General features: G+C 31.0%; 2 protein-coding genes across 3 annotated transcripts; both read left to right on the top strand.

Annotated features, from left to right (window-relative positions):
* The first annotated feature begins 1,925 nt into the window (after positions 1-1,925).
* Positions 1,926-5,625, top strand: LOC108324112 (uncharacterized). 2 transcript variants are annotated; one of them, XM_017556944.2, is made up of 5 exons: positions 1,926-2,262; positions 2,507-2,870; positions 2,968-3,038; positions 5,050-5,148; positions 5,250-5,625. In XM_017556944.2, exons 1-5 carry the CDS (start codon positions 2,023-2,025, stop codon positions 5,349-5,351), a joined length of 876 nt encoding a protein of 291 aa, XP_017412433.1. In that variant the 5' UTR covers positions 1,926-2,022; the 3' UTR covers positions 5,352-5,625. The 2 variants fall into 2 exon arrangements, with proteins under 2 accessions (XP_017412433.1, XP_052730631.1); XM_052874671.1 differs by having other exon boundaries at positions 2,044-2,296.
* A 1,403-nt stretch (positions 5,626-7,028) lies between these two features.
* On the top strand, positions 7,029-11,590 carry LOC108326455 (DNA repair RAD52-like protein 2, chloroplastic). Its single transcript, XM_017559973.2, has 4 exons — positions 7,029-7,545; positions 7,791-7,828; positions 7,963-8,054; positions 11,202-11,590. Exons 1-4 carry the CDS (start codon positions 7,193-7,195, stop codon positions 11,337-11,339), a joined length of 621 nt encoding a protein of 206 aa, XP_017415462.1. The 5' UTR covers positions 7,029-7,192; the 3' UTR covers positions 11,340-11,590.
* Positions 11,591-12,640: the final 1,050 nt, after the last annotated feature.

Here is a 12,640-nt window from a genome sequence, read left to right as displayed (position 1 = left end):
TTTTTTTTAAATGATTTAATTTGATTTCTTTTTCTAACGACGTCTAAAGCGCACGTAATGTTGAATTAAATTTACTCAACCTTAATTAATTGCATCACTATCATGAATGTCAATAATATGCTTAGAATATTTTTTTTAAGTGTTTTTGACCTATATGAAGATTGAGAAAATTATAAGAAAGAATATGATTTTAAAAGAAATGTAAAGATTACACACATTTATCTAACAAACTTGTATGTTTAAAATAGTTTTTTTATTAATGAGAATTCAAGAGGAGAAATGTGTTATTTCATATGAAGTGGTTGATCTTAATGGAATAATATCAAACCAAAGATCAAATAGGATCAATAATTCATCTTTAAAATCACTTTTGCTATTCTCCTTATTGAAATTATTGTAAATAGAATTGAAAACCTAGTTCTTTTAACCTTCAACTAAGGGAGTGAAAAAGTATTATAAATATGAACATTTGTCCATGGGAGACTTCAACTAGAAGGTTTAGTTTGTTATGGGAAATGAAAAATGAATATTTAATCACTTAAACCTTAATTAGAGACCCGTTTTAATATATTTGATAATCTCACATTGTGTAAGAACGACAACTAAAAATAATTTAAATATTTTTCATCTTTCAATCCACACAAAAATTGTATGGAACTTCGAAGTTCAAAATAAACAATAGCTTAACATTTTTAATTATTTATAATAATTATAAAAAGATTATATGTTTTGGTGTATATTTTTTTAATTTTTACTTTTTAAGTATTTTTTAAAACTCATTTTTAAAAGCTGAAGACTTTGGAGAGGCGTGTATCTTTCAAGATATGACTTTAATTTATCTATTTTAATCTTAACTTGACAAAGAATATGGGCCAAGATATCTGACCATAATAACATAAGATGAAACCACACTTTGAACATAGTTAACATACCTAAGTAGTGTATTAAAACTGACATGCATGATCCAGCCAAAATTAGGCCTAAGTTTGTCCAATAATAAATTTAGATTCTACTAATATATTTAATTGATATTATAGTAGAGAAGATTGATATTATTATATTTATTTATTGTATTTATAACCTTTATTTTGGTTATTATTCCTTGTAACAAAAATACACTTAGACAGAAGATTCGGTAGTTATTTTTGTAATTTTTATTTTGATTGTTATTTTTTGTAACTCAAATATTTTTAATTATTAGAAGATACACTATTTGTAACTTAGTTATCTATAAATAAAATATTGACTCCCACATTTACAAAATCAATTTTAATCTAAAAAATAATTGTAAACTTTTGAGTCAATAAAAAATTTAATTTCTTTTTTCAATTTAAACCAGATAGTTTATTTTGCCGAACACAACTTATAATGAAATAAACTATCTACACAATAAAATAATTAAATTACTGTATAAGTTAATAATATTTTTTATTTAAATATCATTACAATAATGAATTTTTTGTACAATAAGTTAAGGAAAAAAGTAAACATACATATGCTGGCATCTCTTTCCACTTAGAATACGTGTTTTTACAAATTTAAATAAACAAAATAAAGTTGTCTCCCTTCTTTCCTTAATATCTATCGATTCGGATAATATTTTGTAAAAATATTTTATTGACAATATTTTAACATCTGATTTATATTAATGTTTTTCATTATCATTATTATTAATTATAAAATAATTTTAAATCAATGATTTATATTAATATTTATCATTATCATTATTATTAATTATAAAATAATTTTAAATCAATTACATAATAACAGAATTATAAAAAATATTGAAATATCATGTTCTCGTATTTATTTTTATATATTTTTTATTGATGTTTTTATCCTCATCCAAACAAAATAAATAAAAAACTGACGCAGACGGAATACTGGATACTTAAAAAAAGGAGTGCATTACACTACTCCAATTTTATTAACTTGTCACCTTAAGAAAAATAAAGTTATTACTATTTAAAAAACTGAAATATCGTACAGACAAAAATAAAATATAATCTGATAAATTAGAACATGGCATTGCGAGGATTGAGTACGGTGGCGGTGACTGCGTCAGTATACCTCCCAGGTCCACGATGCAGAGTTCACAACACTCCAAGGTTATGTTGTGGGGCTCGGTTTCCTTCTTCCGGCCGCAGATTCTCTGCACGGTGTGAAGCTGTTGGAGAAAAGCAACAAGGTTCCGTGGACGAAACCATCGTATATGACGGTATATATGGCCCGTGGACGATTGACGACTCCGATGTTCGAGAGGTGTTCATCCTGTCCTCATTCTCTTTCATGCAGAGTAGATAGCTAAGCTTCCCTTCTTTATAATTTCATTTTACTTCGATTCAATCTCCAATGTTCTTATTGGTTGAGTTTGATGTGGATTCATCAATTTGTTAGATCCAGCTATTATTAACATAATTTGATTGGACTTCTGAACCAGAATGCGTAGTGAGGTTGTAAGCAATTATAATTTATTATTGTTGTTATTATTATTACGCCATGGCAGGTAATTTTGTACAGATCGGGATTGGTAACAACTGCTACATCGTTTGTGGTCGCTGCTTCTGCTGCCCTTTTACCAGATAACTCCTCCTTAAGTACCACTCTGAAGCAGAATCTTGATCTATTTTATGTCCTTGGATCTAGTGGGTTGGGTTTATCGTTACTCCTGATTCATATCTATGTTTCTGAGATCAAGCGCTTCCTACAAGCACTGTGGGTGCTCGGTGTTCTTGGATCGGCTACAGCCTACTTCACCCTTGCTCAACCAGCTAATAAAAATTTAATACTATATGTCGTCGACAACCCATCCGCTATCTGGTTTGTCGGTCCTCTTTTTGCTGCCCTTACAGGACTTGTCTTCAAGGAAGGTAATGCGTCATCTAACTTATCTTTCCTCATTACATATCAAATTGAAAAAGAAGCATTCTCTTGATTCTTTAAAGTTATCCTGTGTTCTTTAAACAGGACTCTGCTATGGCAAGCTAGAAGCTGGACTTCTTACGTTTGTTATTCCTACAGTTCTTCTGGGGCATTTGGTATTATTCTTTTCCACTCTAATCTGATCTATTAAGCAGATTACCCATCATTTTACATGCCTGTGGCCACGGTTCCTTTGAATTTGGCTAACAATGGCATTGGTTACTGAGATTTAAACTCCAATTTTTTTGTCTTCCAACCTTTTTTTTGCAATGCTATTATTTCTTAGGATCAATGCAAAAAAAAAGTACGAAATAGGCGTGTTTTTTTTTCTAAATTAATTCTTTTAAGAAATTATGTATTTGGATAAGTAGTGTTTATAAATACAATTTTTATAAACATCTTACTTGAATTTGTTTTTCTTTTAATTTAGTTTACTAAAGCAATTCTATTTTGTATTTTAGGTGAGCAGTATTTACAAATAAAATTGAAAAAAAAAAATCTTACTCAAGTAAAAGTTTTTTGGAACAGTGTTGAAGGGTTTACTAAAAAGTTATTGCTATCTAAGAAGGTAATACAGAAAGGGGTTATTTACATATGGCACAACAGATTTGAATGATACTAGTTATAGAAGGAGAGTGGTACAGTGGAAGTCGCAACCAAACCAGATAAGAGAGCAACAAAGAGGGCACTGTTGTACGTTCTTGGTTCAGTTTGCATAGAGTTGTTTCTGAAATCATTATATGTTTCATTAAGGAAAGGACCACCAACTCTAGTGCTCCAAATGCTACATTAGGATTGGGGTAAGGTCAGTGAAACCACTTGAATCCATCCTTGCAATCAGTTTACCATTAACAGGAACAGAAGATCCTGTGATGTACGTAATTGGGGTTGAGTTCCATAGCCCACAAAGATAGCTCATCTTCGTAGGATTTTCACCTAACACATAATCAGCCTGAAATTGTTAGCCCATAAATGTAAAATAGAGTCACATTCATCCTATACTGATTATAGGTGTTGATTGACTAAGAAATTGTGAAGCTAAATACAGTGATGATTAAAAGGATGGAAGATTTCTCTCATTTTGTAAGACTTGCATACCTGAGAAAGGCAAATTTGCGAAGATCTACTGGCTTATACAATTTCCCACTACAATATAGTGTCGGTTTGAGATGTCAGCATGTAGTCGCTGTAAATAATAGCTAAGAATGCAGAAGCCACTGAATGTTGCAAAGAGTTTCATGGTACCACTCATAACAGTCCACCTGTTACATGGTGATTGTTGGTCCATCCAATGGGGGAATTAATATTAGATATATTCTTTGCCATCTTTTTGCATTATTAACATGAAATTTTAGGTACCCTGTAGTCTGAATTAACTAAAAAAATAGGCAGACACAAATCCTAATTTTATTCCTTCTTATTTCACAAGATGCACTATCTCAATATCCCTAATATGAGGGTGAATCTATAAATATAAATTTTCACCGACATTACGAAGGAAGCGTCTCTCTGGCTTATAGCCTAAACCCTAAGAAAAAGAGAGAGTACAAAATAGGTGTAGTTTTTTTTTTCTAAATTAATTCTTTTAGAAATTATGTATTTGGATAAGTAGTATTTATAAATACAATTTTATAAAACAATCTTACTCGAATTAGTTTTTCTTTTCATTTAGTTTACTAAAGCAAATCTATTAAGAAATTTTGTATTTTGGGCAAGCAGTAGTTACAAATTAAATTGAAAAAAAATCTTAGTGTGAAGTAAAAATTTAGTTTTTTTTTTTAATTTTTCTTAAAAGATCATGGTGGACAGAAATACTATCTACATTTTAGTGTAACATGTTATTTTGAGATTCGACACTACTATTTGGAAGTCTTTTTATATTATTTAGGATATAAAATCTCTTAATATTTTATTCTAGTTGTACAAGACTTCGTGGTCGGAAAAAAGAGAGTATAAAACTCATCAATATGAAACTTTAAAGAAAAAAGTTGTAATATTTGCCCATATAATTTTTATAAAAAATTCTTATTTTGGTAATTTAGGGGAAAAATTGCATATTTTGCTTATGACATTTCTAAAGACATATCTTGCATGCAATTTCTTTTATACGGAGTACACTATTTGCAGACTGGTTTGATGGATGACGGAGTCAAGCTTACTTTACTTGCTTCGTGGATGACTCTTTTCGTGATATTTGCTGCAAGGAAATTCACCCAACCCATCAAGGTAGACTTACTCTTACTTTTGAGGATTTGTGTTCATAGAAGCTTATATATTCTGTTCATGTACAAAAATTTCCTGATCTTGAACTCCGGTTTAACTTCAAGGATGACATCGGGGACAAGTCCGTTTTCAATTTCAATTCCCTCCGTGATGACGAAAGGAAAACCTTGCTTGAGAAATTAGAACAGCAAAGAAATCAGAATTAAATGCAACGGCTCCAATTCACCTTGCGATGAATTGCTTTGAATGGTTATGGAAAAATCTTTTCGAAGACAATGACACGCCAAGCTCTCTCATGACGGCCACAAATTATCTCATTTAAAAGGAAATAGTTCCATCCCCTTCCCCAGATCAGCAAAAACAAAATCACTTTCCCTTATGTCTTCTTCCTTTATCTTTGCAAAAGTTACATGGTATTTTGCCGAATACATCAAGGCTAATTGGGCTCTTCAAATGATAATGCATCATTCTTCATTGGCAGCCTTTTTTCTGCAACTTTTTCTTTATTTTTGAGTTCCGAAATACATAATTTGAAAACATTATGAAATATAAAAATTGTATTCTTAACTATATATATTCTGAAATGTAAATATTTTATTTCAAAATTAGAATTCGAAATATAAATTTTTTATTTTAAATTGTACATTCCAGAATACGAGATTAAAAGATAAAAATGCATTATGATTTATATAATTTGGAGTACAAAAATTTGCATTCAAAGTACAAATTTTGTAATTTGGAGGGTGTAATCTGGATTGTATTTCAGAATACATTTATATTTTAGATTGTGCCTTTTAAAATAAAAAACAAAAAATTGCATTTAGGATTGGATAATTCGGAGCCTATGTTTTAATAGGGAGAGGGGAGTGTCGGTGGACGGAGAAGAAAGGGGAGGGGACACTGACGGAGGAGAAGAATGGGGAGGAGGGTCGATGGTGGTAGTAGAAGAAGGATTAATTGTAAAGTTATAATTGGAGAATGAGGAGAAATTCATTATCTTATAATTGGGGAGCGTTGGAGTTTCTTGTGACTATTATAAAGACTGGATAAAATTTTATCAATTTTGGGATGATTGAAAGTTAACTGACAAGAAAATCCTAGTCCCTATGTCTTGAAGCTGTCTTTTTATTTATAGGTTTCAAATTATATATTCCTAAGCCCAAAATATAATAACTGTAACATATAATGTCTTCTAAATTATAAGAACATGTTAATAAAATAAAAACGTCTTAAAAGTCTTGTAATTTTAATTGTATTTTTAAAACTTTCCAATAAACAAACTAAACTAGATATTACATGTGTTTATGTTAGTCGAAGATTAATTTATCTATTTTATAAGTTGGATTCAAATTCTGAGTTGGACCAGAAACAATCCAAAATAGTATAACTTCATACATGGAAACACTAATTAATCCCAAAATTTTAAAAGTCGATTATACAATTATGTTTGGATAAAATGTAAATTTTTTATGAGTTAAATATTATTTTAATCTTTTAATTTTTTTAAAAAATTATAATTAGTTTATTTTTAAAACTTTAACTTATTATAATCTTTCAATTTTATAATTATGTGAATTTAATTTTTTTAATTAAATTTATTTCACAGTATTTATTAATTTCTTAACTAACAGAAAAACAAATTTAGACAATTTTTATTTTTTTTTACTTTTATGTTAGTTAAAAAATTTACTAAACACATTTGAAAATTCAAATACAATTAATAAAATTTAGTTAGAAAAATTACATTCACGTACTTATAAAATTGAAAAAGTAAATTATATCAAAGTTTTAAAAATTAATTAATTAATTTTTAGACAAAAACATTCATTTGAGTTTTTATTTATTCATAGTTAGAAAAAGAGTGGTTTGAAAAAGAAAGGGAAGCAAAAGAAAAAAGAAAGTTTACTTGTTTGTTCCAATCTTAATGCGGAGTAGGTGAGCCAACCTGTTGTGGTTGGTTTTTGCTAAGATTTGATATAAACACAAACACTTGGTGTTGGAATGCCCTAATGTAACTGGGGATCTGATAGGTTGGTGAGTTGTGGCGATGGCTTTTGCGGTTGCGCCTAAGATAATTTCGCTCTCACTTTTTAACAGAGCAAGGAAAGAGGGTCTTGAAGCTGGGTTTGGGAAAAGGGATTTTGGGGTAACGGATCGCCATGGTACCCTGACCCTGAAGTGTGCTATCGAGCGAAGCAGCAACGGCAGCGATGGAAAGAAAGGAGGCGTATCTAATTCGAATTACGTAGTGCCGCTGGACAATTCCTCTCCTTTCTCTAACTCATCCTGCATAACTCGTCCTTTGGCAGAGATACTCCGAGACCTCAATAAAAGAATCCCCGATACTATCGTCAAAGCTCATGTCCCTGGCGATCCCTCTGCTTCCACCTTCATCCCATGGTACTTTGCTGCGTTATGATATTTGGTTAATATTTTTTTTTTCCTTGCTATCCAATTTTCATAACAATATCTCTGGATTCCAATGCCTCTCATTCCAAGTGCTGACACATATCATTTGTGACTTTCACTTAACAACAAAGCCGCCAAGGAGAAAACAAAAAGATAAAGAAAAACACTGCAGAGTTCTTTTCCTGAATTTATGGCCATCTATTTAAGTTATACTATCTTTTTCTGTTCTTTGGTAGGTATCATGCCAACAGGATGTTGAGCTTCTACGCCCCAGGTTCGTGCTTGGAGTTATCCACTTATTACTATTCGTATTAGTGTCTCTTTGTCCTAACATCTTCCATCACTCTAAATGTAAATTAGACTCCAACGGATCTATACATCTTTTAAATTTCAAAACTATTTTTGCAGGATGGTGTGGCGAGATACGTGATGTCATTTTCTCTGACAATGGCAGTGTAACCGTGGTATATCGTCTTACCGTACGTGGATCTGATGGAGAGGCAAGTCTTTAACATCTGTTTCTAATTCTACTCTTTTCTCCCTTTTACTTTGGTGCATTTTATTGTTCCTTCTCATTATTTGTTTTTCTGCAAATTAACGAGTCATTCTCTATGCTTGTAATAGTTACTAGAATGAGGACCTTACTAGGTATGGTTGTCAAAATCACGGTCCTACGTAGGATTGGAGGGGGTTGGGGAGAGGTAAATTTTGTAATAAATAACATACACGTCTTTGTTGCTTTCTATTTTCCATCTCTCCTGTCTTTGTTGCTATATTCCTTTCATCACAAATTTTCGTATTCTTCAATAAAGATATAATTTTGATCATCATCCTTAGCAGGTAAACTCGAGCATGTTGGTCTTGCATGTTTGGGCAATTAACAAATTTTGCTAAAGAATATAGATGCCGGACAAAACAGTTAATGTAACGTAGGCATCACCCCTTAGACATTACTTGTAGTTCTTTTATGCATTACATAACCAACCAAAGAGCAAGCTGGTCTAAGATTCATTTCTCGCATTTAATTCTTGTATTTCCTAAGCAACCAGGGAATCTTAATTCTTGACGCTAGAGAATACAATCCAACCTAATGACCACAAACCAAAGCTCGAATTCAAGACCATGAACAAAAACAACAATTTCATTTAGTAAGTTTGGCTACATGGATTATATGACACCATTGGGCTCGTCTAAAACCAAATTGTCCATTAGATCACTTTCAATGATATCCTTAGTCCCCCGTACCATTTTCACAGGGTTAAAAATCATGCAGTCTACTCTCTAGTGCTTTGAGTGGCCTTCTTTGCACATAATGAACCATCTTAACTGATTTATTTTAATCATTCTTTTCGTCAACATATGTTACTAATAATATCCTTAGTCCCCCTTACCATTTTCATACGGATAAAAGTCATGCAGTCTACTCTCTCATTGGTGCTTTGAGTGGCCTTCTATGCACACACTAAACCATCTTAACTGATTTTTCTTAATCATCTTTTCTTCAATATATGTTACTAATATTTCCCTGTATACGTTCATCCCTTATCCTCTTGCATCATGAAGCATTGTCTTAACCTTCTTGATTTTGCTCCTTCCTCTTTTTTCTCATGCACTTTTAAAATCCATGATTCACCACCAGAGTGTAACAGCAGGATAAAACTTTTTTTGAGCTTATTAAGTATTTTGTAGTCCCAAATAATCCAATGCCTTTCTCCATTTTAGCCACTCATCTTGTATCTTGTGTGTATCATATTCATTAATTTTCAATCATCTTGTAATACAGATTTTAGATACAAAACTTAGAAACTAGTGATATGATATCTTCCATTTGTAAAGTCGGTAACTTGAGATATGACCATACTTTGTTTTACTCTTAAGTAAAACCCTTTAATTTCAGAATCTCTTTCCAAAGCTCAAGTTAACAGTTAACGTCTTCCCTTAATTCATTAATTAGAATTGTATCATCTGCAAATAGTATGGATTTACAGATAATCTTTTGTTTGTTCCTGCAAACAACAAAAGTCATGGCTAAGCTCCAATGTTAACTTTTCCTTAAGTAAAGTTATTATAATCTTTCCTGTAGGAGTTATCACGCTCTCAAGTCTTGTATAGCTTGTGTATAAGCCACGTGAACATCATCTCTTCCACAGCCTTTTACAATTAAAGCCATGTTAATCTCTTCGCTTTTTCACTTTTCCCTAAGTTTCTATAGAAGATAGATAGCTTCTATTGTAGTCCTTTTAGACATAAAACCTAATTAGTTTTCAACGAAGCCTAATCACTTTTTTTCACATAATTTCATAGCATGTTCACATCACAAGTTTTATCATTCCCTTGTAGTAACCTCTCCAAAGGAGGTTAGCAGTACCTTGTGATTCCCTGTCACTTCTAATAATTTTTAATTGTCAAAAATGTTATCATCCTTGAACTGCCACTTGTTGATTCTTGTTTTTTTTTCTATAATTTTTGGTTATACCTTTATGATACTTGGAAAGAACATTAAGGATCAATACCCTATCTTATGTAGCAAGACTTTCTTATAGATTCATATGGCAATCTTTTCAAGTTCTTTTAACTGAGCTTTTCCAGAAAGAAATCAATTTGCATCTTTTAGGTTCCACTCCTATAAGCGATCAGAGGTTCCTTCTATTCTTTAAAATAAGTGTTTTAATCTTGAAATTGAGAAGTTTTTATTCGTATTTAGCCCTCGAAAACCAAAACTACCATGATCTCCTATTTTGTCTATTTAGATTTTACGTATGAGAATATATTTTTTTTCTCGTGGAGAACTCTAAATCAACCCCTCTTAATCTCTCTAAAACTTTTCTTTCGAAAGTGTGTCTAATCTCCTATTTGTGATGTATAGATATTATTGAAAGTGTGTTATGCAATCTGTTAGAATAAGTATTAAATCTGGGTAGAAATTAGTTGTGTTGGAAATTACTAGGAGTTGTACCTAAACTAGGTTTCTAGTTTAGTCTTTTTGATCTTCCATCTTCTCATTGTATCATATTTCTGCCGTTATATATATGAGATCATAAGAGGGGTTTTACAAGTCCTTTAAAATCTATTTTCTCTCTTATTGATCTTAAGTCAATCATTAATTAGTTTTGAAGATAAAACCATGTCCTCGTTCCTTTTTATAGCCACCACACTTGTTTTTCCCTATAGTTTTCTCTTTTCAATCTATCAGTTTCTTGAAGACACCTGATGTTAATCTTTCTTTCAATCATATATTGTCCACCACCTCCAAAGAATGAACTATCGAAGTACTAATATTCTAACTACGAAACCTAATGAAGCACTTCTGGACCAGCTTCTTTACCCACATCTGTCCAGAAAAAAAATGTAAGGATCCTTGCTCATTTAATTCTAAATTCAGGTGCTGAGTGGCTCTGGCTTATTTAACACCATACTCAAGCCATACATATTTTTCTAGCCTCTTAATCCTAAATTTTGAAATTTGAAACATTATAATCACCGCTGAAATACGAAGGCAAATTGAGGCAATTTATTGGTAAGCTTAGACTTCTTTGACGAGGGCCGTCTTGCTTCTGGAGGTCAAAGAGAGAGTTTCCCTTTTTCATTAACTGAACAATTAGTAACACCAGAAGTCTCTAAACACTGTATTTTCTCCGTGATGACAGGCATATCGTGAATCAACTGGGACAATTTCACCCAGTCATGGCTCCATCGGCGATCCAGTTTCTGCTGCTGAGGAAATTGCTTTCTGCAAAGCTTGTGCCCGGTTTGGTCTTGGCTTGTATTTGTATCATGAAGATTAAACGACAAATTCTAAGCTTCCAAATTTTTGTTTTGGTTGGATGTGTTGTTGTATTGGTATTTTATTAATGTGAATAGAAGTAGACGACAATAGGTGGAAAACTCGAAGCCATATCTTTGTTGGTATGGCGATACGAATGCTTATGAGAAAAAGTTTCTTTTATTGCTAAGGTACATTTATGGCTTTAAGTTTTGTAAGTTATGGTGACCTAAAGCGTTCAATTAACAAATTAACGATTATTATTTGCTCTTATTATTAAGTTTATTTAGAATATATCAGGGAATCTTTCTTGACTTAATATAAGAAAAACAAATCATGTCTAGGGAACTGATATAAATCAAATTTAGCAATTCTGCTTTTATTTAATATTATTGCTTTAAAAATAATTTATTGATTGAACTTGATTACCAAGTAATTATGTTTCAAGATAATTAAGAACATGTATTTTTTTTTATTTTATAAAATTAAGATTATTACACAAATTTTACTAATATTCTCAATAAATGAAATGAACACTTTTCTATGATTAAAATCGTTATGAACAATTACAAAAGAGTAAATAAATGCTTTTGGTATTTGCAAGGTTACTTAGTCCAACAATTTTATACACGTGATTGCATGTATTTGCTTCGATCTTCAAGTTTTCCAATGTAATTAAAAGTCAAAGAAACAATACAATAAAATATACAACTGTAGGAGAATATGGCTACCTTTGCCCAATCTAGAGAAAATGGATTTCTTAAAATGAATATTTTTCTTTCTGACAAAGAAATGAGAAAGCCCACTGTAGACCAAAGTGTAACTATAAAAAAAACGAGTTAATACTAATATCCTATTTTACAGTGGCCACGAGTATATGTTTATACTATATTACAGAATCAACTATAACAAAAACACTGAATGATTAGGAATTAATTTTTTAAGTTTTTAGATTAATTCTATATAAATCTGTAATAACTGATTACATTATAATAGAATGATCAATTTAAAAAATCATTGAGAAAAAGTAATTAAATTCTGATATTTATGATATAGGTAAAAATTTCAATATATTTTCTAGAACAAATAAAATAATGTCCTTTATTCGCAGAAAAAGATGAAAACGATCACCCAATAAGTAGTTTATCATTCAATATATATCAACAAAAGAATTATACATTGGGTGTGATTGATGAATGTGACAACCACATTACAAGAATCAGAAGCATATCCAGTAATCTATAAGCTATACAATATAATACAATCAACTAATTAATTAATCTGCACCAACTGCATTAGCCAATTGAAAAAAAAAAACCATGA

Source organism: Vigna angularis, chromosome 3 (genome assembly GCF_016808095.1).
Source record: "Vigna angularis cultivar LongXiaoDou No.4 chromosome 3, ASM1680809v1, whole genome shotgun sequence".
NCBI lineage: Eukaryota > Viridiplantae > Streptophyta > Magnoliopsida > Fabales > Fabaceae > Vigna > Vigna angularis.
Note: the sequence above shows the minus strand (reverse complement) of the source record. Positions and strands in the feature narration are given on the sequence as shown.

Coding starts and splice junctions, on each gene's coding strand:
- LOC108324112 (XM_017556944.2), top strand. CDS start 2,023: ATGGCATTGCGAGGATTGAGTACGGTGGCGGTGACTGCGTCAGTATAC. Junction 2,263..2,506: donor ACGACTCCGATGTTCGAGAG/GTGTTCATCCTG, acceptor ACGCCATGGCAG/GTAATTTTGTACAGATCGGG. Junction 2,871..2,967: donor AGGACTTGTCTTCAAGGAAG/GTAATGCGTCAT, acceptor TTCTTTAAACAG/GACTCTGCTATGGCAAGCTA.
- LOC108326455 (XM_017559973.2), top strand. CDS start 7,193: ATGGCTTTTGCGGTTGCGCCTAAGATAATTTCGCTCTCACTTTTTAAC. Junction 7,829..7,962: donor GTTGAGCTTCTACGCCCCAG/GTTCGTGCTTGG, acceptor CTATTTTTGCAG/GATGGTGTGGCGAGATACGT. Junction 8,055..11,201: donor TACGTGGATCTGATGGAGAG/GCAAGTCTTTAA, acceptor CCGTGATGACAG/GCATATCGTGAATCAACTGG.